Below are 25,007 nucleotides of genomic sequence, written 5' to 3' on the forward strand. Positions count from 1 at the left end.
ACAGGCTGTTACCCTGCAGGTTATGAATCCTTATGCATTCAGTAAGTGGGCCATTTTATTAATCAGCAGATGTTCCCTTGTTCGCAGGCCGACTTTCTGTTTTGCACACTTTTTCATTCCCACTTTTAGTTTTTCCCAAGAGAGCAGCACAGAGATGGAATTAAAGTTATTCTATTCTATCGCTCCCTGTCTGGTTTGGATTGCATTCCCAGGTTCAGTGCTGTAAGCATCTCACCAGACACAAACTGGCCTGATGGGTATTGATTGGAGACTGTTCTTGAACCTCAACACTACTCGTGGCGCTGTGCTCAAGAGGCTGCCCATGAAAATGATTATCATTTGGAGTGGCTGGGGAAGGAGCAGCACTTTAATGTCTGCTAAAGTATATGGTTTGGAGAGAAAATACCTTTGAGTCAGAAACACAAGGCTGTAAGGCTGAGGTGGTGGGATCCTGAGGAGCTCTCTTGGCTCTGTGTGGTGTTAAGGTCAGAGAGAGGCCAGTGGAGGATGATGGATGGATGAATGTGCTGTAACTGTGCTTTCAGAACAGCAGCTCTGCTGCTTAATCCTGCTGTCAAATAACACTCCAGCACTTACAGTTGAAGTTGGAAGTTTACATACACTTAGGTTGGAGTCATTAAAACTCATTTTTCACCCACTCCAAAAATGTTTTGTTAACAAACTGTAGTTTTTGCAAGTTGGTTAGGGCATATACTTTGTGCATGACACAAGTAATTTTTCAAACAATTGTTTACAGACAGATTATTTCACTTATAATTCACTGTATCACAATTCCAGTGGGTCAGACGTTTACATACACTAAGTTGACTGTGCCTTTAAAGAGCTCGGAAAATTCCAGAAAATGATGTCATGGCTTTAGAAGCTTCTGATAGACTAATTGACATAATTTGAGTCAATTGGAGGTGTACCTGTGGATTTATTTCAAGGTTTACCTTCAAACTCAGTGCCTCTGCGTGACATCATGGAAAAATCAAAAGATATCAGCCAAATACCTCAGAAAAAAAATGTAGACCTCCACAAGTCTAGTTCATCCTTGGGAGCAATTTCCAAACGCCTGAAAGTACCACGTTCATCTGTACAAACAATAGTACGCAAGTATAAACACCATGGGAATACGCTGCCGTCATACCGCTCAGGCAGGAGACGCGTTCTGTCTCCTAGAGATGAATGTACTTTGGTGTGAAAAGTGCAAATCAATCCTAGAACAACAGCAAAGGACCTTGTGAAGATGCTGGAGGAAACGGGTACAAAGGTATCTATATCCACAGTAAAACGAGTCCTATATCGACATAACCTGAAAGGTCGCTCAGCAAGGAAGAAGCCACTGCTCCAGAACCGCCTTAAAAAAAGCCAGACTCTGGTTTGCAACTGCACATGGGAACAAAGATCGTACTTTTTGGAGAAATGTCCTCTGGTCTGATGAAACAAAAATGGCCATAATGTCCATTAAGACCATTGTTATGTTTGGAGGACAGAGCTGACAGAGCTGTCAGGTGGAATGGGCCAAAATTCACCCAACTTATTGTGGGAAGCTTGTGAAAGGCTACCCGAAACGTTTGACCCAAGTTAAACAATTTAAAGGCAATGCTACCAAATACTAATTGAGTGCATGTCAATGTCTGACCCACTGGGAATGTGATGAAAGAAATAAAAGCTGAAATGAATCATTCTCTCTACTATTATTCTGACATTTCACATTCTTAAAACAAAGTGGTGATCCTAACTGACCTAAACAAGGAATTTTTACTGAGATTAAATGTCAGGAATTGTGAAAAACTGAGTTTAAATGTATTTGGCTAAGGTGTATGTAAACTTCCGACTTCAACTGTAACTGAGCAGCATGGACATAGTCCTCCTTCTCTGTCTTTGTCTCTCTCTCTTTTCTGTCTTTGTCTCTTTCCTTCCTTTCCTACATTTTGTATTTTCATCTCATTCTTGTATATAACAATAGAAAAGATAAGCGTCTGTCAATGAATCCTAACCATTGACTCGGCATCAAGAGGGATGTAGCAAATAAATATAAACCATGTGAATGATGGCTCTCCTACAGGTTTCCAGCCTTGTGCATATTGGATGGGTCTTCATAACAGTCGACCAGAGCGGTGACTAATGAGTTAATATCATCCAGTTTACCCTTTGACAAGACAAGCCTCTCTTTCCCAATCTCCATTGCTTCCTCTTCCTCCCTCCTTCCCGCCATCCTTTCTCCTTCCCTTTTTCTGTCTCTCTCCATCCTGTACGCTCCATCAGGGAGGGAAACCACTGCCACAGTAGCAGACCCTGTAGAGTATATAATGCACAAGCACAGATCAGCAGGCTCAGACACACGCGCACAGACACACAGCTGTATGCTGAACCGGAAGCCCTCATCCTCCAAATCCCACAATTTTGCTTTTAGTATTTAGTATTTATTAGGATCCCCATTAGCTGCTGCCAAAGTTTCCTGGGGTCCAAACAGGAATAAACCTATTACGTCACTACAACCTACATCATAAATAAAACAAGACATCATACAAGACATTACTACATTATTATTATTATTATTATTATTATTTAAAAAATACAATATAAGATGTACAATAATACAATATTACAATGTGTGATTGTTTGTGTAGAGTGTGTGTGTGTATGCGTCCATGTCTCCACAGTCCACATTGTGCCGTGAGGTATTGTTTTATCGGTTTTAATCTGATTTTACTGCTCGCTTGAGGTACTTGATGTGGAAGAGTTCCATGTAGTCATGGCTCTATGAAGTACTGTGTGTTTTTCAGAGCTTGATGATGAGTTGGGTATTTGAATCAGCTGTGTAGTGCTAGGGCAAAAACCAAAACGTGCACCCAGGGGAAACCCAGGACCGAGTTTGGGAAACCCAGCATTAAAGAACACCCTCTGTGTTCCGTTAGACAGATTACTTTCCACCCACAATTTGGCACAGGGTGTAAAGCCTTAACACATGTTTTTTAGCAGTAAACTATGATCGATAATGTCAAGCTGCACTTTCTAGTCTAATAAAACAGCTCCCACAATCATCTTATTATCAATTTCTTTCAGCCAAACATCATTTGTCAGTGCCGTACTTGTTGAGTGCCCTTCCTTATAAGCATGCTGAAATTTAGTTGTTAATTTGTTTACTGTGAAATAGCATTGTTTCTGGTCAAACACAGTTTTTTACAGAAGTTTACAAAGGGTCGGTAATAGGCTGATTGGTCGGCTGTTTGAACCAGTAAAGGTGTACTTTGCTTTTCTTGGGTAGCGGAATACCTTTTTTTCCCCTCCAGGCCTGGGACGCACACTTTCCTGTAGGCTTAGATTGAAGGGATATAGTCCGCTACCACCATCAGTCATTTTCCCTCCAAGTTGTCATTACCAGGTGGTTTGTCATTGTTGATAGTCAACAATATTTTTTTCACCTCTTCCACACTCACTTTGGTGATTAAAAATGAGAAGGCTTGTCTTTCATAATTTGGTCAGTTATGCATAGATATAAAGGTTCAGAGTTTTTTTTTTGCCATGTCATGCCTAAATTTGCTAATCTTGCCAATGAAAAACTCATTAAAGTAGTTGGCAATATCAGAAGGTTTTGTGATGAATGAGCCATCTAATTTAATGAAGGATTGTGCTGAATTTGCTTTTTTGCCCAAAATGTAATTTAAGGTGATTTATTATTCTGATGGCTAGCCGTATCAAACAGAATGTGAAAACTCAACTTAATACAGTTACAGTCGATCTCGTTATGGTTGTGATTCTGAGCAGTCAAGAAATAAGTCTTGGTGAGGGGACCATTTTTTTAGATGAAGGTGCCATTTTGAGCTACCTTCCACTGATCACCACACCCACAAATCATGACAAACACCCCTCTTCCCCATCTTGCTGCTGTTGCCATTGGCAGTGAGCTGACAGAATTTGTTAATACAGTCTGATAGGTGATGTGAGTGCAAATTTGCCGGCTCAAGGTTGTCAGAACGAACCTGGGTAGCACCTCCTAGGATCAATTATTACACCTAAAAATAGCAAATTTTCATCGCAAACACAGTCAGTTTGACACTTACACAATTAGCATTTCCCAATTACCTACCCACAGTAACAGTATGAGCCAAACTTTGACTTGCACCAGGGAACCCTTTGACTTGCACCAGGGAACCCTTTGACTTGCACCAGGGAACCCTTTGACTTGCACCAGGGAACCCTTTGAATTGCACCAGGGAACCCTTTGACTTGCACCAGGGAACCCTTTGACTTGCACCAGGGAACCCTTTGACTTGCACCAGGGAACCCTTTGACTTGCACCAGGGAACCCTTTGACCTGCACCAGGGAACCCTTTGACTTGCACCAGGGAACCCTTTGCACGGTAACGTACCACACCTTTATATTTCCCTGGCTCCCCATACTCCTTTCCCACGGACGTTAGTTTCTTCTCCACACTGAGTCTGGATCTGAGTACCTCCCTGACTTCAATGATGGCTGTCTCAGACTGAAGTATGTAGCAAATGATAGATCAACAGAATAATTAACTTTGAGTCAGTCAACCTTTTATATTGCCTATTTTCTGGGTTTTTTCTTCCCCTTTGAAAATATAATCTGAACACTTATGAGTGAATCTGTCAGTTGTTTTATTCATAACCTGTGTTGATCCCGGTCGGTATGCCAGTATGATTTCTTATTCCTGCTGTAAATTACTTTCTCTGAGCTGCTGATATGCTTGATTGAGTCTGAAATGGGAAGTGGGATTGTAATGATAGGCTTTGGAAATGAGTCTTTGCAAATTGTTTTTGATATCTGCTTTTAAACGCATTATGATTTCCAACAAGCTGATCCTAATTATTCTTGTTGGGCCAGAAGAAAAGACTGTTCCCCTTGTTTCCCCATCCTCAACTGACAAAGTACATTTCATTAATTGGACAGCAATCAGGAATAGATTATTAAACATTTTAATTTCTATCAGCGTGGAGTTGAGCGAGCAGTCCTCTGTGAGCGAGGCTAAGATCCTATTAGAAATTAGGTCTGACCTAAATGTATATATGTTACCCCGCTCAGCACTGCAGCACACCCACACACTCTAACACAATAAGCAGGCCTGTCCCATCCAGTGCTGACTTACACGCCTGCTTGTTAACAGGGGAGACACGCAAAAACACATGCAATTGAAGTATTGGCATGAATTCCTTTTTGTGCCGTGAGCTATTTTGAGATGTTAATTGATCATCACTTCTCTCTCTCTGACCTCTCCACAGAGAACATAGCAGCGATGTATTATGGGTACTGCATGCTACCTGATGGGACCTACTGCCTGGCTCCGCCTCCCCCAGGGGTAGATGCCAACGCTTATTACAGCTCCCTACCCTCTGGCAGCATGCTGGCTGCGCCCTCTTACTCTGGAGCCCCGCCCCCTCCAGGGACCACGCCCCCTCCACCTCCTGAGCCAACCACACGGTTCATCTACACGGCACCTCCGACTAGATTTCCCATTATCCCACCGCCAACTACAGTTCCCAGCCAGGTCCCAGTCCGCCTCTCAACTCCTCCTGCTCCTGTTGTACCTGCTGCTATCATACCAGAGACCAGGTGTGTGGTGTGGACAGTTATTGGAGAGAAGTGGATATATGTTTTCTCGATCCTTATACTACCTATTTTTCCCCCACATAATGTGATGCATTGCTAAGCACGTTTCTTTCTCTTGCCTCTTTCTCTCTCTCTCTCTACGTCTCTGCCTATCCTTCTCTCTTAAATCAGTTCGCGGCCCCCTGCTCAAGTTGCTGTGGCAGCGCCGGCCATCATTCCCCCTCCCCCTGACATCCAACCGGTTATTGACAAGCTGGCTGAGTACGTAGCCAGGAACGGTGTCAAGTTTGAGACCAGCGTCCGCGTCAAGAATGATCCGAGGTGAGCAGAAACAGACACTGCTCCTCTCCTTACTGAATAAAGGTGAACGCCTACAATGTACTATTTGTTTAATATAATGGCTGGACATCTTATGTGTGTTTCTATCTCCAACACAGGTTTGACTTTCTGCAGTCCTGGAACCAGTACAACACCTATTATGAGTTCAAGAAGCATTACTTCATGAAGAAAGAGGGAATCAGCCTGCCTGAGGTATTATTGTCCTCTGCTTCCCTTTTCCCTCTCTCTGAGCAGTGTGCGTTTAATACCATTTTGCTTGAATTAATTATATACCCTCTGGGGATGTGATGGATCTTAATTCAATATTGCCTTTCATTCACTGAAATTCTCTCCAGGTTGCTTTTTAAAAGGCTCTAAAGTATTGGAAGGCTGTGGCTCTTAGGCTTTCATGCTTGAGATCAGAGATCATCAATTGTGTGTGCATAAAGTGCCTTTCATGCTGTCCAGATATCAAAAGGCCTGCCTGCCCTTGACTCATGTGTACGCTCCGGGGTTACTGGGGAAAAAGGAGGTGGTTTAAGCAGTCCGCTTAACATAAACCAAGCCAATTCTACTTAAAAAAAAGGTTTGTCAAGGCTGTTTGAAAGGTTTGTTTTGCTTACCAGGTTCAAATCAAAGTTTATTTGTCACGTGTGCCGAATACAACAGTAAAATGCTTACTTACAGGCTCTAACCAATAGTGCAAAAAAGGTATTAGGTGAACAATGGGTAAGTAAAGAAATAAAAACAACTGTAAAAAGACAGTAAAAACAGTAGCGAGGCTATAAAAGTAGCGAGGCTAAATATAGACACCAGTTAGTCAGGCTGATTTGAGGTACTATGTACATGTAGATATGGTTAAAGTGACTGAACAGAGAGTAGCAATACCGTAAAGAGGGGTTGGCAGGTGCCTTTGGTGTGGTTTTCTCAATGAATGGCACCTGCCTGTTCAGCTCCTTGATTCAGCCCCCGGGGCGCAGCTCTACCCTAATCAACACCCTGTCTCTCTCTTTCTCTCACAATATTTCTGTATCTCTCTCTTATCTGATTTTAGTGAGAGGACATTGGTTTTTAAGTATAACACACCTAAGTCTGTGAATTAACCCTGGACCAAGCGAAGCATTTAGCCATGCAGCCGTGCTTTGTTTTCTTGCTCAATTCCCCAGTTTTATCACACAACAGATGGATGTCAGGTACTTCTCCATTATTCAACAGAGATGTATTTTTTACCTTCCCCTGGGGTGTCGGCCGACCGACTCTCACTGGTACTTTTCTAGTGCTCATGAATCTAGCCACGACCCAACACATTAACAGTGCTGCGATACGTGTACAAAGTATTAAAAGCTACTTGAAACTCAGTCAACATTTTACATGGCTCATCTCTTGGTAGACATGTATTCAATTGCGTGACATTTGAAAGCCGTTATGAAGAGAATACTGTTCATTTGTGTTTGGTAATTATTGGAAAAGTGGTTGGCTGGTAATTCTTAATGGGCTCAGGTGGGAGGCAGACGTAGTACTTTGTAAAGATATTCTATAACAGAAGATATCAAGGGTGAGCAGTAACAGACAGAGAAACAATTTATTCATCCATTTGCTTGCTAAGTGCTTTAAGTGGTTTATTTGTACCCCTGGCATGAACGATTGCTCGAGCTGATAACATTACAGTAAACAAATTAGCAAACTTTAAAGGCAGGGGAATGATATAAAAAAAGTGACTCTGCCTTTCAAACTTTGATTTTAAAGCACCCAGGCTTTTGGAATGATTGGTCTTCGCCCCCTGGTTAAATTAATTTGCTGATCCCAGCCCGTTCCCCGCACCTTAAAAGTGTCTCACTGCGCAGGTTGTTAACCTGTGTCAGATTAAATCTCGGCTTTAGTCTTTAACGAGGATGTTGAAGGTATTTACTCCTTGGTTCTCTGTGTACTCTGGGTGAGTTTGTGTAAAAACGGCTAGCTGGAGCTGGTCTGGTCGGTCAGTTGGATATGCCCACACCCATTACAGTGCTTTTGGAAAATATTCAGATTCCTTGACTTTTTCAACATTTTGTTACGTTCTAGCCATATCCTAAAATTGATTAAACAAAAAAAAATCCTCATCAAACTATACACAATATCCCATAATGACAAAGCGAAACAGGTTTTTAGAATTTTTTGCAAATTTATATTTGGGCTCTGGCTGGGCCACGCAAGGACATTCAGAGACTTGTCCCGAAGCCACTCCTTCATTGTCCTTGCTGTGTGCTTAGGGTTGTTGTCTTGTTGGAAGGTGAATCTTCACCCCAGTCTGGTGACTGACTAGCAGGGTCTCTCAGGGGTAGTGTCTCTCAAGGGAGTAGCCAGGCCAGCTAGGGGAGTATCGGCTGTGGTGGCGCGACAGTGAGGGTGGCTCTAGCTCGGTTGCCTAGAGCGGTGACAGTCAGGAGAGTAGCGCCGGTGACTCAGGCTGGGAGGGCCTGGAGTACGCCCTCCTGAGCTCTTCCTGCTCATGATGCAGGTCCTCATATTTTCTCTGCAACTCCCTACTGGAGAGGGTGTGGTCACTCCATGACCACAGACGGGCCTGTAGCAGGGCTGGTAATCTCTTAGATGAGAGAGGTGTGTAGGGCCTCGCAGCTCCTCTTCCTCAGGTTCATGACGGCTTCATGTGGCGGGCTGAGGTGGGTTGTGACAGGCATCTCTTGACGAGATGCACAGATTCTTTTCGGGGCACCTCAATATCTCAACTATAGCAGGTCAGAATCCGGCGATACGAAAGACCATGTAAAAACTGCAAGCTGGAGCTGGTCTGAGTGGTCGGAATGCCCTCACCCGCTATATACTTAAAATCAAATAACATTTTATTGGTCACATTCACATATTTTGGTTACAAGTCCAACACTCTAACCTCTAGGCTACCCTGCCGCCCCAGGGCTGTAGGCCAAACAGGGATTGACGGGGCTGTAGGCCAATCATGTTGAGAGGGCTGAACTTTTTTACAGTCTGATGGTATGGACTGGAGGTTCGGTGAGCTGAGTTGCCTCTCCTCAGACCCTCCCTGCACTCTGCCTAGAGCTGGCTGCATTCCGAAGGCTTCTGCTTTGGGAAAATCCCCCCCCCCTCCTCCTCCTTGGAAGAGCACCTTCTCCTTATCAGCGCCATGTCAGACAGCGGCTGACTTTCACCAGCGTCTCTTCCCTCCATCCCTGTGTGTGTCCCACTCCCTTCCCTGTCACAGCTCCCTACACAGCACTTAGGTACTGCTACCTGCAACCATACCGCAGCCATAGTTAGGGAAAAAGATTATCAGTGTTCTTTGCACTATACTCTCTCTTTCTAACTCACATTTATCTTCTCTGTACCCGCTGTGCTGCTCATATGAGACAAAGACAGTGTGGAAAATAGAAGAACAGCGGATAGGATAGAGAGTGGAACAATGACAAAAGATTGAATGAAACACAAAGAAATAGTGGTGAAAGGGAGACGATGGCAGGGTTGTTACAAGGTGAATTGGAGGAAATGCTATGTGAGTTCCCGCAGAGTAGTTCTGGCTCTATCAGCAGCGTCTGTTTTTATTTGGCGACTGCGGCTGTGATTTCTCTTTCAGGGGAGCAGGGGATCTCTGCTCTCTGGCCTCAGTGGAGTTCTGCTCCCCTGGCTGACTCTCCCACCAGGCTGTCCCTCGCTCTGCAGCAAAATCTGGACAATTTGTTTAATTCATCCAGTGTCTCCATTCCTTAATTAGGCATCCAGCTCAATTAGAAGCCGTGTCAACAGAGATGAAATGATTCAGTCTGGCTGTGGCTGGCCTGGCTGCTTGGTTATATGCCTGGCCACTTTGGCCGGGTTATGTACTGACTCTCTGCTTAAGGTACCTCTTTAAACCCGGCAGTGCACTTGAACTGTCTGATGTATCAGAGCTTAGAATGTACCTCAGATATTCACACTCATCCTCGGTTTAGATTTATATAGATGAATATGGTTACATCTCATCCAGGCAGTTTGTATATGCGTTTGTCTATGTTCATTGACCGTTTTATCATAAGCCACCATTTATTTTGATGATATGTTTCCACCAGAATCATTTCCTCTACGTTTACGTTGTGCTCTATCGTCAATCGCACCTGAGCACTAAAATTCCAGTGTGTATCATATGATGCATGAGCCCATCTCATTCCAAAGCAGACAGTTTATCTGTAACCACTCTCGAATGGATCTTTGTGCAATGCTCTCTCTAAGCTGCGCGCGTGCGCTGGCTCGCAGCTCCCCGGGACTGCCCCACAGAAGAAATGTATCAGCCCGCCCAGAGAAGCACGATATTGAAGTTTTCCCCCATAATTAACACCATCAACGTTTCCCTTTACTGTGGGAATTGTAATCGAATCAACGCAATATTAGCAACTTTCAATGCAACATACCGAAGCACAACGAGATTGTGTTGTAAGCAGAACGCATCGGAGTAGGATTCTCTTGCATTGACACGCATGACTCAGCCCATACTCTACACATACCGGTGCGCCATAACCAGTCAGCTTCAGTAGGCCAACAGTAAATGCAAATAGACCATTGCCATATATGGATTTGTGCCATTCACTTTGAACTGGACTTTTTACAGCATGTGAGAGTGAGAGCTGCGTATGGGCTTGTTTTGAGATCAAAGCAAGAGCTGTGTGTAGCCACGTGTGCACATTTGTTCATATCCTTAACTAGTTAGTGAGTTATTAGCCCAGTTAAACATAATTTGCAGTCAGCAATATGGGAGCGGTTGCTTCCTACAAGAGCACAAAATGTCTACATTTCTAGATATCTTTGAAAAGCGAGTCAGGTAAACAGATTTTTTTTTTTGTCTTAAAGGGACAGTGTTGTATTTTGACACCGGCTTGAATAAGCTATGTAGGCAGAGGTTGGCGTATTTTTGTCTTATTCTCTGTAATAATGGTATGGGAATAATAATGCATTTATTTTGTAAAGTGGTTTCATGCATCAAACAACACAACATTTTCAGTCACCTCCTTGTCTGAAGGACAAGTGGATAAACAGGTTAATGTCAAGCCCTGCATGTTTTTATTTTATTTCAAAAGTCTCATGGAATGCAGGTCTAAATTGAACAACACACCTTTACTACTACTGTAGGCTGAATGATAGAACAGCTATTTCCATGTTAAAATGTTATGGGATGCATTTTCTTAATTGTTTTTGATGGTAGGCCACTGTTAGGCCAACATTATGATCAAATAGCCACAGTAGCCTACTTAACCACTGTCTGAAACTGTAACTTAAAGCGGGTACAGCCTCAGTGTTCACAGTAAACGCCTGCTGGAAGTTGCACAGAATTTTTACAACCTTGAAGTTTGTGCTCAGCAGACCTATAATAAATTGCAGGGAACATTGCTTATATGCCACGCTGAATTAAAGCGCCTATGTGCTCCTATCCTACCGAATCAGACAGTGTATTACCAACCAACCCCGGGTGCCATTATGACAGATTTATTTTTATTTCACCTTTATTTAACCAGGTAGGCCAGCTGAGAACAAGTTCTCATTTACAACTGCGATCTGGCCAAGATAAAGCAAAGCAGTGCGACAACAACAACAACACAGAGTTACACATAAACAAACGTACAGTCAATAACACAAAAGAAAAATAGAAAGATTTATGTACAGTGTGTGCAAATGTAGAATAGTACGGTGGTAGGCAATAAATAGGCCCTAGAGGTGAAAATAATTACAATTTAACATTAATACTTGCGTGATTGATGTGCAGATGATGATGTGCAAGTAGAGATACAGGGGTGCAAAAGAGCAAGAGGGTAAGTAATAATATGGGAATGAGGTAGTCGGGTGTGGGGTGTATTTACAGATTGGCTGTGTACAGGTACAGTGATCGGTAAGCTGCTCTGACAGCTGATGCTTAAAGTTAGAGAGGGAGATATAAGACCCCAGCTTCAGAGATGTTTGCAATTCGTTCCAGTCATTGGCAGCAGAGAACTGGAAAGAAAGGCGGCCAAAGGAAGTGTTGTCTTTGGGGATGACCAGTGAAATATACCTGCTGGAGCGCGTGCTACGGGTGGATGTTGCTATAGTGACCAGTGAGCTGAGATAAGGCGGGACTTTACCTAGCAAAGAATTCTAGATGACTTGGAGCCAGTGGGTTTGGTGACGGATATGTAGTGAGGGCCAGCCAACGAGAGCATACAGGTCGCAGTATGCTCACGTTGGCTGGCCCTGACCAGGAATACGACTTTCCCGAAGTGGATCCTCTGTTTGGTCCACCACCCTGGACAATGGATCGGATCCCAGCAGGCGACCCAAAACAACGGCGCTGCAGAAGGGGCAGACAGAACGGTCTTTTGGTCAGGCTCCGTATATGGGCACATCGCCCACCGCTCCCGAGTATACTACTTGCCAATGTCCAGTATCTTGACAACAAGGTAGACGAAATCCAAGCAAGGGTTGACTTCCAGAGAGACATCAGAGATTGCAACATTCTCTGCTTCACGGAAACATGGCTCACTCGGGATACGTTATCTGAGTCGGTACAGCCACCTGGTTTCTTCACGCATCGCGCCAACAGCAACAAACGTCTCTCTGGTAAGAAGAAGGGCGGGTGTGTATGCCTTATGATTAACAAGTCGTGGTGTGATCATAACAACATACAGGAACTCAAGTCCTTTTGTTCACCTGACCTAGAATTCCTTACAATCAAATGCCGACTGCATTCGATTATAATCACAGTCGTGTATACCACCCCCCAAGCAGACACCGAGACGGCCCTGAAATAACTTAATTGGACTCTATGTAAACTGGAAACCACATATACCGATGCTGCGTATATTGTAGCTGGGGATTTTAACAATCTGAAAACAAGGCTCCCTAAATTTTATCAGCATATCGAATGCGCGACCCGGGCTGGCAAAGTCCTGGATCATTGTTACTCTAACTTCTGCAACGCATACAAAACCCTTCCCCGCCCTCCTTTTGGCAAATCTGACCACGACTCCATTTTATAGCTCCCAGCCTACAGACAGAAAGTAAAACAGGAAACGCCTGTGCTCAGGTCTGTTCAACGCTGGTCCGACCAATCTGATTCCACGCTTCAAGATTGCTTCGATCACGTGGACTGGGATATGTTCCGGATAGCGTCGAACAACAACATTGATGTATATGCTGATTCGGTGAGTGAGTTTATTAGCAAGTGCATCAGTGATGTTGTACCCACGGCGACTATCAGCACCTTCCCCAACCAGAAACCGTGGATTAATGGCAGCATTCGCACAAAACTGAAAGCGACCGGAAAAATAACCGAATACAAACAGTGTAGCTATTCCCTCCGCAAGGCAATCAAACCAAGCGAAGTGTCAGTATAGAGACAAAGTAGAGTCGCATTTCAACAGCTCAGACATGAGAGGTATGTGGCAGGGTCTACAGTCAATCACGGACTACAAAAAGAAAACCTGCCCCGTCGCGGACACTGATGTCTTGCTCCCAGACAAACTAAACAGCCTCTTTGCTCACTTTGAGGACGATACAGTGCCACGACACGGCCCGCTACCAAAACCTGCGGGCTCTCCTTCACCGCAGCCAACGTGAGAATCATTTTAAACGTGTTAACCCTCGCAAGGCTGCCGGCCCAGACGGCATCCCTAGCCGCGTCCTCAGAGCATGCGCAGACCAGCTGGCTGGTGTGTTTACGGACATATTCAATCAATCCCTATCCCAGTCTGCTGTTTCCACATGCTTCAAGAGGGCCACCATTGTTCCTGTTCCCAAGAAAGCTAAGGTAACTGAGCTAAACGACTATCGCCCCATAGCACTCACTTCTGTCATCATGAAGTGCTTTGAGAGACTAGTCAAGGATCATATCACCTCCACCCTACCTGACACCCTAGTCCCACTCCAATTTGCTTACCACCCCAATCACACTGCACACTGCCCTAACCCATCTGGACAAGAGGAATACCTATGTAAGAATGCTGCTCATTGACTACAGCTCAGCATTTAACACCATAGTACCATCCAAACTTGTTATTAAGCTTGAGACCCTGGGTCTCGACCCCGCCCTGTGCAACTGGGTCCTGGACATTCTGATGGGCCGCCCCCAGGTGGTGAGGGTAGGAAACAACATCTCCACCCCGCTGATCCTCAACACTGGGGCCCAACAAGGGTGCGTTCTCAGCCCTCTCCTGTACTCCCTGTTCACCCATGACTGCGTGGCCATGCACGCCTCCAACTCAATCATCAAGTTTGCAGACGACACTACAGTGGTAGGCTTGATTACCAACAACAACGAGACAGGGAGGAGGTGAGGGCACTCGGTGTGTGGTGTCAGGAAAATAACCTCACACTCAACGTCAACAAAACAAAGGAGATGATCGTGGACTTCAGGAAACAGCAGAGGGAGCACCCCCCTATCCACATCGACGGGACAGTAGTGGAGAAGGTGGAAAGTTTCAAGTTCCTCGGCATACACATCACGGACAAACTGAAATGGTCCACCCACACAGACAGCGTGGTGAAAAAGGTGCAACAGTGCCTCTTCAACCTCAGGAGGCTGAAGAAATTTGGCTTGTCACCTAAAACACTCACAAACTTCTACAGATGCACAATCGAGAGCATCCTGTCGGGCTGTATCACCGCCTGGCACGGCAACTGCTTCACCCACAACCGTAAGGCTCTTCAGAGGGTAGTGAGGTCTGCACAACGCATCACCGGGGGCAAGCTACCTGCCCTCCAGGACACCTACACCACCCGATGTCACTGGAAGGCCAAAAAGATAATCAAGGACAACAACCACCCGAGCCACTGCCTGTTCACCCCGCTATCATCCAGAAGGCGAGGTCAGTACAGGTGCATCAAAGCTGACACCAAGAGACTGAAAAACAGCTTCTGTCTCAAGGCTATCAGTGTTAAACAGCCATCACTAACATTAAGTGGCTGCTGCCAACATACTGACTCAAATCTCTAGCTGCTTAATAATTAAAATTGGATGTAGTAAATGTATCACTAGTCACTTTAAACAATGCCACTTTATATAATGTTTACATACCCTACATTACTCATCTCATATGTATATACTGCACTCTATACCATCTACTGCATCTTGCCTATGCCGTTCGGCCATATATCCATATATTTATACGTACATATTCTTATTCATTCCTTTACACTTGTAGATGTTGTGAAATTGTTAGGTTACTTGTTAGATATTACTGCACGGTCGGAACTAGAAGCACAAGTATTTCACTACACTCGCGTTAACATCTGCTAACCATGTGTATGTGACCAATAAAATTTGATTTGGTAGTATATGGGGCTTTGGTGACAAAACGGATGGCACTGTGATAGACTACATCCAGTTTGCTGAGTAGAGTGTTAGGGGCTATTTTGTAAATTACATCTCCGAAGTCAAGGATCGGTAGGATTGTCAGTTGTACGAGGGTATGTTTGGCAGCATGAGTGAAGGAGGCTTTGTTGCGAAATAGGAAGCTGATTCTAGATGTAATTTTGGATTGGAGATGCTTAATGTGAGTTTGGAACGAGAGTTGACAGTCTAACCAGACATCTAGGTATTTGTATTTGTCGACATATTTTACCCCAGGCTTTTATCCCAGGCTTTTCATGTGTTGTCTCTCTGAGCCGAGGTTGGGAAGGCAGTGTGAGTTCAGGGAGAGGCCAGTGGAAGATGTAGGTGGAGAGGAAACAGATCTGTTCTCATTCACTGTCAATGATTAGGCCTAAGTAACTCAGTCATCACCTCCTAAGGGTAATTTGCCAGCATATTCACACTCAAGGGAGTTGGTGTCCCATTGTCACTCAACAGTCAACTGCATTCTGCTGCCCCTGAGTATGAAATTAATCTGAAATATGAATGAATGTTCGCATTGTGCTGGTATTGGACTGACAATGCCTATGTGCCTTATCTACAGTATAATCCAGTAGCATAATCTCACACTCACCTAACCTTGTATAACCCAACTGCTACCATTTTGATGCAGTCTTGTGGTTCAGCGGGTGTTGAATAGCTGAACACCTGTGTCACATTCCTGTAAAGCTCTACGGGCAACATTACTGTTCAACCACTCTAGTTGTGCACAGGGAACTAATTTGCTCTGTTGTATGCCCCCCCCCCCCCCCCCATCATGGTTGCCAGTTCACTCAGCATGATGACTCACATTTTATATTTGTTTTCCTCGTTGGGTCTTAGCAGTGCTACCATCAGAAACATTGTGTGCAAAAAAAAATGCAGGCGCCGTCTTACATGCACCGGTTTGGGAGTTGTAGAGTCGGCTGTAGAGGCTGCTGTGATTTTCCATTGTTGTGTCGTGTTTCCTTTAGGTTTGAGAAAGTGAAAGGTCATTCGAGATCAAGTGAATAGTTTGATGTAGTTTTAACTCAACATATTTAATGTTACCAGAGTCTGCTACCAGAGTCAGAAGGCCTCAGTGGAGCAGCGGAGGTCAAATGTAGGCTTGAAGTTTTTCACCCACTTTGGGGAACCATTTGTCATCTGCCAAATAGAATCCATTAACTTGTCTCAGTCCAGGGAGAGAGAAATTTGTAGTATGGAGTCCGTACTCTGTCACAAAGCAGGCTGCACCCACCTGCAAACCAAGCGGCCGACTAACTAGCTTATCCATAAACTATGAGGTCTGCTGGTGATTTGGGGAACAGCTATGTGGGATGCAGCCTCTTTCATTTCTATTATTAATCTGCTTTTCATATTTATTGGGGGGAAAAAATGGTCTGTGAAATCAATCAAAGGAGGCATCAGCCAGTGATTGGGCTTGTTGTGGCCCTGCCTCTGGGGTTTGTCAGATTGGTCTTGACAGCACCAGCCACCAGTTCCACTACTATATGAATTAGTTTTGTTCTGTGACCTCGTTTAACTGGGATGATGATTGTCTGTAGCCCAGCCTTAGTTTTGTGTGGCGGTTTCTCCCATCAATTTAATGGTTATTTGTTTTCTTCTCATTGTTGATCCTCGCTCCTCGGTGGTGTAATCACTCCGCCTGCTGCCATGTCGGCACTAAGCTATAATCATCAATATTGTTTTTCTATTGCTTGCGCTGATGGTCGAGATAGCTGCTGCTTCAACCCAGCAGAGGTTTGGCAGCTATCTCAGTGTTTTACTAAAATGATGTGCTTTTGACTGGAGCTTAATGAAAAGTGGGAAGCATCTGTGGGCCTCCAGACTTCTTCAACCTCATGAGGAAAGTCAGAGCAGGCTCATAATTGGCTCGCATTCAGACAGATCTCCAGTTATTTATGAAAAAGTTGCCAAGAATTGTTCTACAACATGAGACAGGTATAAGTGACTCATAAAATGAATATAATGTTATTATAGCTTGAATTAAAGCAAGGGGAACTACAAGAATGTTCCAAATGCACCCTGTTCTGCATCCGAGTGTCTGGATACTACACAATTGCATACTTCACATCACCCTGCTTGTATGGTGCATGAAATAGGTTTTCTCCTCTCAGTATTAACTATGAATATAGAATATGTTCATTCTAACAGTTGGCTGTAGCAGCTTGTGTCAGAATATAATGCTAAATCCACAGCTCTGCTCCGTTCTCCCTAGCCTGAGCACCCAAGTGTTTGGCAGATGCTGCCAATCTTTAAGGTGCTCTTTTGACTTTGTAAATGAAAGCTCCCATTTTAGACTATTCATTAAAATAAAATTGACCTTAGGCGTGATTGCTACATTCGCCTTCAGTCCAAACAGATTGAAGAAAGAGAGACACTGTGAAAAACAGATTAAACATCCCCCCAGTTTTCTCAGTTGTTTGTGTTTCTGACAATTTCACCAGAAGGAAACACATTTGCCTTGTCACACACACACACACACACACACACACACACACACACACACACACACAAACAAACCTAAACTTACACAAACACACACACTTACACGTTCTGCAAATTAGAGCAATATCCATAGTTCTATGACTGATTGGGTCCAGGGTTCCCAATGATCAATTTTGAGGCATTTAAGTTACAGCAGAAAAGACCTGATAATGGAACCAGAGGTGGATGCAGGCAGCAGGGAGTTTTTTGGGGGGCTAGCTAGAGTGAGAGAGCGATGTAGTTCTGTTGTAGAGTATCTCTCCAGGGACAGCTTGGCTTCTGGGGCTTCAGCTGGTTCCTGCTGAATAAGATTAGCCTTATTGTAGCTTGTAGCTCTTCCTCAAAGCCTTGTTCTACACGGTGAAACCCATTTTAGATGGGAACATTTTAAATGCTCTTTCACCCACTTTTATTGCAGTGTTCTGTAGTGTTTTTTTTGTGGTTGTGTGTCACTACTGGCTTGATGAGCAGAGAATACATGATCAACTACTGCTGTGTGTGTGTGAGCTTCACTTTAAAGCTAGGGCTAACCTAAGGCTGTTAAAAACAATCCACACACACAAACACATACTGTACAAACACACTCGCACACTTCCTCTCATGCGCACACACACACACACACACACACACACACACACATCTTTTTCATGATGCACCACTGGTGTCTGCAGTTTAGGGCCTTGTTTACAGGCTACTCATGATGCGTCATCCTTAGTTAGCTTTTGGCTGTCGCAGTCCCTTCCCTCCTGTCTCCACCAGCTGCTGGGGCTGCAGGCCTGACTTTGGTGCCTCCTTGCTGGGTTGTGGATGTCCACTCTCTCTGGCAGTGGTGTCCCACCCCAGGGCCAACCACATTGCATGGCTGCCTCTGTCCCTGCCTGTCCCCCCTCCAGCTCCAGCCTCCATCAAAGGGCCAAAGTGACACAGTGGTGGGGAGAGTAGTGGGAACCTGATTCATCAATATTTCAGATATTTCCCCCACTACTGCTTTGTCAAATTCAAGGGAAATGTCCTTTCAAGCTGCTTCTCCGAATAGACATTTTCAGTAGAGAGAATAGTGCCTGGCGTGCTTTGTTTTACCCTCTTCCAGACTCTATCCTTCTCCCTCCTCTTCTCTCCTCCACTCTACTCCTCTACTGCATCCTTTCATACTGTAAAGTCTCTGATCCACAGGAGTGAGTACTATGCCCGCTCCTTCTCTCCCTCCCCCCTCTTCCCCCTCCCTTCCTCTCTCTCTTTCCCCTCCAGTGACGGAGGTCAATTCATCACCTTCCTTAAGCCATTCGTTCTCCCGCCTGACTTTAAAGCTCGGTTAGTCTCGTGGCAAAAACCATTGTTCTTGATTTGTGCCTGCATCTGTGTGACTCTGCTCTGCCGGTACGTGAGAGAGCCTTTGAAGGGCCAAGACGAGGAGGAACACCTCCGCGTCCTTGAACACAAGTGGTTCAGTTAATTCTCTCTCCTTTCTTTAGCTTTCCTTTTCCTATTTTTTTCTCTTTTCTCTTTCCTTTTTGTTGTTGTGTCCCAGTTCCTTAGTTGAGGTAGTAGCACCACCTCTCTTAGACACTGTGTGATGACATATGATGTTTGATGCATTCAGATCCCGTATCTCTTTTTTTCTCACCTCAGGCCCCTGTTAATGAGGTATGGTAAGTCAGTACTGACTTACATGGACAACTCTTTCATCACACTCTGTTCTGGGCAGTCATCTCATCCCATCTAGGGTTGCAACATTCTGGGAACTTTCAATAAATTGGTTGGAGGATTCAGGATTTCCTGCTTATTCCCTCCTTAATCCGGGAATCATAAAATCAAATTGTATTGGTCACAGTTCCACTTCATGGTGTCTGGTTCTAGCTCCCTCCTCCAGATGTTTTGTGGGGGACTGGAGGTTGTTTAGTTTACATCCATGGGTCATTGCTGTAGCCTTGTTTCACCCTTTTATCTATTACCCTTTTGTCTATCATGGATTACAAAAGGAAACCCAGCCGCGAGCTGCCCAGCGACGCGAGCCTATCAGACAAGCTAAATGCCTTCTATGCTAATTTCGAGATAAGCAACACTGAGCCCAATCATGAGAGCACCATCTGTTCCGGACGACTGTGGGATTTCGCTCTCCGTAGCCGATGTGCAGTGTTTTCCACTAGCGTCGGCTTGCTATAGACACACATTTTCAGCCGAGTACTTTTTCCATTTAAATTAACTAGGCTTCTTTTTTACAATTCGCAAGTCAGAAAAAAAGCCAGCCAAGCCCTCTCCCGCTAGAATGAATGGTTTGCATCTTCTAGCTATCTATTGATAGGACAGGCACCTGGCAGTCACAAAGTGAGCGATGACAGGGAAACATTGCTAGTTTGACAGTCATCTGTCTGTCCCGCCTCCCGTTACCTGTGTGTCTGTGTGTTGTGAACGCTGTGGTTGCAGTCAAATGTCTTTACACGGAGAGAGAGGGCATGATGCTCCTTCGTCTATGTAAGTCAATTTTCACGTCCCATATAATGTGGTAACGCTGAGTCGAAATCCACTTAGCCTATTGTTTTCTGGCATATTTACTTTATTTTGCGTGTTTCATATGCAGCCACAAGGTGCTGACACATAGGTTTGCTGTATGTTGATTGATGAACATAAAGCTTGACTAGTTTATATATGGTGTCGAACTGATTGAATAAAGTTGATATCATATATCCTTGTCATTCATAAATCATAGAACATAGTTATATGCCCAAGATATCACATCGGGACAAGTAAACTAAAGTTTTCCTTTTTTTGTATTTTCTATATGAATGCTGCGTTCAAAACAATTGGGAACTCGGAAATTTCTGACTTCAGTGCATTCAACATAACTGGGAACTCTGAAAAAAATAATCTCAGACTGGGGAAAAATAGTTTTGAACGGTCATCCAAACTGGAATTCCAAGTCAGAAACTCTGGTATCTTTCTAGAACTCTGACTTGAACATCACAAACGTCATGATTTGACCTCGTTTTTTCCTGAGTTCCCAGTTGTCTTGAAAGCACCAGAAGTCCATCAGGAATTGCCAGACAGTGACGTTAAACGCCCACACCAGTAGAAATCCACTTTTTCGAGCGGAGAGACGATGGCCAAAGCCTACCCATGATGTTCCACAATGATGTAAGTCAATAAATCATCGTTTTCAGTCAAAGTATGATATATTTTGGCTTGAAGTGCCAAATCAGAATGTGTGACTTTGGATGTTTCTGTGAGTCTTGCATGTCTTTTCCTACCAGATGACGTGCAAATTCTTTTCAGCCTATGTTTTATTTCAGGGCTGGGTTATATTTAAATGTTAACACCCACTAACATGGCAATGGTTAATAATCAGAAACACTTGCTGCAAAGTTCTTCCAGGTAGTTGAGGCCTAGCCTGTCAGCTACAAAGGCAGCCTTGTCAGACCTATTGGCCACCAATCATGACATCATGCATAAAATATGAAGTAGGATTATGAGTGTCTAGTCTATCCTCATGTAAGGAGATGTGGGAGAAAATAGCCTACATATTGTTTTCTTGTCTCTTAACGGCTAGCCTAAAGTCCAGACTCTTCCTATCATATACCTACTAGCGAGCTAGTGATGACTATTCGCTAACATACAACATGTTCTCCGATCTGGTGCTCAGGATCGTCCCTTTCCTCCTCTGTCTCTGTATTGTTGTCTCTACCTTCCTGCCCCTTGTGCTGTTGTCTGTGCCCAATGTTTGTGCCATGTTGTTGCTGCCTTGCTATGTTGTCTTAGGTCTCTCTTTATGTAGTGTTGTATTGTCTCTCTTGTCGTGATGTGTGTTTTGTCCTATATTTATATTTTTTATTTATTTTTAATCCCAGCCCTCATCCTCTCAGGAGCCCTTTTGCCATTTGGTAGGCCATCATTGTAAATAAGAATTTGTTCTAAACTGACTTGCCTAGTTAAATAAAGGTTAAATTTAATAAAATACTGAGCTGGCATGGTATAGGCTTAGGGACTGTATTCAGAGGACTAGACATGAAGCATGTGTTCTCCCCACTCTGACTGGGCCATGTCGAACTGGCTGTCCACTGGTCCCTCCACCACTGTATGTTGCTATGATTAAACCCCTCGATCAGTGTCCCGTAGTAAATGGTGCACAGAGCGGACAGAGCATTCCAATGAGAACCAGGCCGACAGAGAGTGGGGGAGAGGAGTGATCGGCCCTACGTAGTGTGAAATGGCTTTCCCTTACCGTTCAGCCTGCAACCAACCCTCACTGTGTCTGACTTGCATCTATTTTTGACTGTCAACTTTTAAACCCAATCCCAAACAAAGCTATGCAAATAGCATGCTGACATCACTTAGCCTAGCACAAAGCATCATAAGTACAAAGCGTTTTAAAAGTACAATGCAGAAACAGACAAATGGATTTCGATGAAATATAAAAAGCACCACCCTTGTAAGTTCTAAATCATTTTCACTTCACTAATTGATGAGCTCTAAAAAGGTATAGTATTGGATCTGGCATGTTCTAATTTTTAATTCTTAGGACAATCCCCATCACTTTGTTCTTTAAAATAACTCTCCATCTCAATTCAAATGGCTTCATTGGCATGGGAAACAACATGTTTTCATTGCCAAGCATTGGAATAGACAATAAACTAAAAGGAAATAAACAATTGAAATACTCTAACAGTAAAGTTTTAAAAGAATATAGACATTTCAAATGCTATATTATTGACTGTGTTCAGTGATGAAACGATGTGCAAATAGTTGAAGTATGAAATGGAAAGTAAACCGATACATAGGTTTTTATTTAGAATGGTCTTTGTTCTTCACTGGTTGCCCTTTTCTTGTGACAACAGGTCAACAAATATTGCTGCTGTGGTGGCACAATGTGGTATTTCACCTAATAGATATGGGAGTTTGTTTTCAAATTCTTTGTGGGTCTCAATAGAAGGGCTATGCTCACTGAGTCTGTACATAGTCAAAGCTTTCCTTAATTTTGGATCAGTCAGTGTTCAGGTATTCTGCTACTGTGTACTCTGTTTCGGGCCAACTAGCATTACAGTTTGTGCACTTTCTTTTATTATTCTTTCCAATGTGTCAAGTTAAGTATCTTTTTGTTTTCTCATGATTTGGTTGGGTCAAATTTGTATGCTGTCCTGGAGCTTTGTGGGGTTTGTTTGTGAACAGAGTCCCTGTAACAGCTGGCTGAGATTCATCTCTCTGCAGGTGTGGGCTTTGTTATGGAAGGTTTGATAATCACTTATTTTTAGGTGGTTGTAGATTTTAATTGCTCTTTTCTAGATTTTGATAATTAGCTGGAATCATCCTAATTCTGCTCTGCATGCATTATTTGGTGTTTTACGTTGTACACAGATTGTTTTTCCCGAATTCTGCATGCAGTCTCAATTTGGCGTTTGCCCCATTTTGTGAATTCTTGGTATTGAGTGGACCCCAGACCTCACAACCATAAAGGGCATTGGGTTCTATAACTGATTTGAAGTATTTTCAGACAGATCCGAATATCAACTTGTATTTTCCTTTTGATGGCTTATAAGGCCCTTCTTGCCTTGTTTCTCAGATTGTTCATAGCTTTGTGGAAGTTAAATGTGGTGCTGATTAGGGATGCACGATATATCGCTGAACATATCGGAATCGGCCGATATTAGCTAAAAATGCCAAAATCAGTATTGGCCCGACCTCTAGTTTAACGCCGATGTTGAAGCCTGATGTCAAAGCTACCGTGCATACCTATATAATGTAGGTACATAACTTAATGACGCCACGTAAAATGTTGCGCTACACGTGCAACACAGCATTCCTAACCTAGCCCACAATGTCTGCTGTGTGGATCGAGCAGTCAACAAGTCGAGCAGTCATTTGAAAGAGTAAGGACATTTCAGCGAGACATCCATTAAAGCCAAGGTAATGGAATTCATTCCCCTTGACAATCAACCGTTCTCTGTCGTGGGTGATGTTGGCTTTCGCCGACTGATCGAGCACTGGTACACACTACCAAGTGCGCTATTTTTCAGATGTTGCCCAACCGGAGGTACACAGTAATAGCGTCACTGCTATTAGCGTCACAACATACATACTATGGAATGCCGTTTGGGTCTTTGCATGTGTCAAAAAAGATATAGTAGCTGTACAAAAAACGTCTGCAAACACCGGCCACGAACGATGTGTTTACAATACCGCGTTGGTAATAAAGCATCATTTGCTCGGCTGCAACTTCTGGGGTAGCTAGCTTTAGCTTGGTACCTAGCTAGCACCAAAACAACCAGCCTGATAACAATGACCAGTAGAAACTGCAGTCATTTTCATTATTCTTAGCAATGATTTAGGAATTTAATTAATCAAATAAGAACTGTCTTATAAATTAGGGTTATTTTAGATGATGACACCTAGCTATATAGTTAGCTAGCAAGCTATAGCTACTGAAACAGATTATGTCGTTTTGCTATGTTTTTGGGGAAGAACATTGTTTGCATCCATAAGCTATCTAGCTTTTTTTTATGACCAGCACTGTAGGTGTGTGAGACAACTTTACCAGCATCATATCATACGTATCGATGAATCGTTGTGACATATGAAATACGAGTGATAGTGTAATCAATGTGTAATAACTATGTAAAAAATTCATGAACACGTTAAAGTATTATGTGACGTGCAGTCATATTCAGGTCCTGATTGGTCAACAAGCTTATTTCACATGTCAAATAGAATTATTTGACACGCATAGACCCAAACGGTGTTCCATAGAAATCCTGGTTGAGAATGAAATGACTGAACAACGAAACAGCACAGCAAGTAAGTGATTATGTTTTACTGGTAATGGGGACATATGGAAATGCCAACAAAATAACTTTTTTTTGTGTGTGTGTGTGACCTTTATTTAACAAGGCAAGTCAGTTAAGAACAAATTCTTATTTACAATGACGGCCTGGACCAATTGTGCGCCGTCCTATGGGACTCCCAATCACAGCCGGATGTGATACAGACTAGATTTGAACCAGGGACTGTAGTGATGCCTCTTGCACTGAGATGCAGTGCCTTAGACCGCTGCGTCCATGTGTGTGTGTGTGTGTGTGTGTGTGTGTGTGTGTGTGTGTTAACTATTTAACTGTACTAGAATGCTTAAAAGGCCGCTAAAATGTTAAATATCGGTTATCGGTATCAGGTTTTTTTGGCAAGGCATATATCGGATATCAGTATCGACCAAAAATGTCATATCGGTGCTTATGTTTAGGCCGAGGTAGGTATAGTTTTTTTGTGTGCTCTAGGGCAACAGTGCATTCATGGTCC

General features: G+C 43.6%; 1 protein-coding gene across 4 annotated transcripts in view; it reads left to right on the plus strand.

Annotated features, from left to right (window-relative positions):
- LOC115159637 (splicing factor, suppressor of white-apricot homolog) overlaps positions 1 to 25,007 on the plus strand; it is a 128,734-nt gene that overhangs the window by 38,475 nt on the left and 65,252 nt on the right. For all 4 annotated transcript variants that reach the window (XM_029709557.1, XM_029709558.1, XM_029709560.1 and 1 more), the window contains 3 exons: positions 5,254 to 5,584; positions 5,753 to 5,902; positions 6,019 to 6,112. In XM_029709557.1, coding sequence (XP_029565417.1) covers positions 5,254 to 5,584; positions 5,753 to 5,902; positions 6,019 to 6,112 — 575 coding nt within the window. The remainder of the gene's footprint in view (positions 1 to 5,253; positions 5,585 to 5,752; positions 5,903 to 6,018; positions 6,113 to 25,007) is intronic.

This window comes from Salmo trutta, chromosome 23, assembly GCF_901001165.1.
Source record: "Salmo trutta chromosome 23, fSalTru1.1, whole genome shotgun sequence".
NCBI lineage: Eukaryota > Metazoa > Chordata > Actinopteri > Salmoniformes > Salmonidae > Salmo > Salmo trutta.